The sequence below is a fragment of the Trichoplax adhaerens genome, genomic scaffold (assembly GCF_000150275.1).
Source record: "Trichoplax adhaerens TRIADscaffold_1561 genomic scaffold, whole genome shotgun sequence".
Lineage (NCBI taxonomy): Eukaryota > Metazoa > Placozoa > Uniplacotomia > Trichoplacea > Trichoplacidae > Trichoplax > Trichoplax adhaerens.
Window position 1 is genome coordinate 1 of NW_002061567.1, and position 872 is coordinate 872.

Below are 872 nucleotides of genomic sequence, written 5' to 3' on the forward strand. Positions count from 1 at the left end.
CGATTCACTTACGAGAAGTTGTTTGTCCATGGTTGCGATTGTTTGGCCTAATTGGTACATCAGCGTATTATCAAATTTAGGCTCCATATCACGTAATAAGATACCTTGTAAATATTCTACTATAAATACGATATGATCATTGTGAACGGTGTTTTCAGCGCTATCAGAAGATAAAAATGTCACCATATCCATATAGCTGCCATTGGTCAGTTGAACTGGTTTTGAGCATTGGATTCCTGATTGGCTAAGAAATTGGCAAGCTAAGATTTTACATTCAATTGCATCTTTGATTAGATTACTTTGCAGATTTAAGATTTTGAGGATAAATTGATCATTGCAATCATTCTCTTTGTTGTTGATTTTAATATGATAATTGCAATCCTCGAAACTTTCCAGTTGACGGACACCAATGATGGTTTCAATGGCAACGCCAAGAAGGCGTGAAGCGGTTTGACGGACTTGTATTTTAGTTACTTTTGGACGCCCTGACATCGACGTTGACCGTTGGCTTTTCACCGCCAAAGAGTGGAATTTCGACCGATAATTAATTAATGAATACAATTACTGTGCTCGTCTCTACGCATATAAATAAGTAGAATGATAAGACAATTTTGAATGAGAAAGCAGTTCCACTTGAAGTGGAGAGTGGAAACTCCATATTCATCATTTATGACATTATTGTAATTATTCATTAATCGTGGAGAAAAAAGAAAAATAATATTGTCTGCTGGAAAGGTGCAGACTGGCGTACCCACCCTTGGAAAGATCCCGCACCAATGTTGAATGAGTACCTTTGTTGTTCCAGGATCAGCTGCGTTAACGTTAACTACAAGATAGCCAGCAGTAAATTAGCTTGAAGTGTGAATGCAGTT

General features: G+C 37.4%; 1 protein-coding gene across 1 annotated transcript; it reads right to left on the reverse strand.

The window, feature by feature from the left end:
- Nucleotides 1-12: 12 nt before the first annotated feature.
- TRIADDRAFT_62855 (uncharacterized protein) lies at nucleotides 13-492 on the reverse strand (the record flags this gene model as incomplete). The annotated part of the gene is made up of 1 exon (XM_002118819.1): nucleotides 13-492. A coding segment is annotated over one exon (480 nt), but the record flags the coding sequence as incomplete, so codon positions are not given.
- Nucleotides 493-872: the final 380 nt, after the last annotated feature.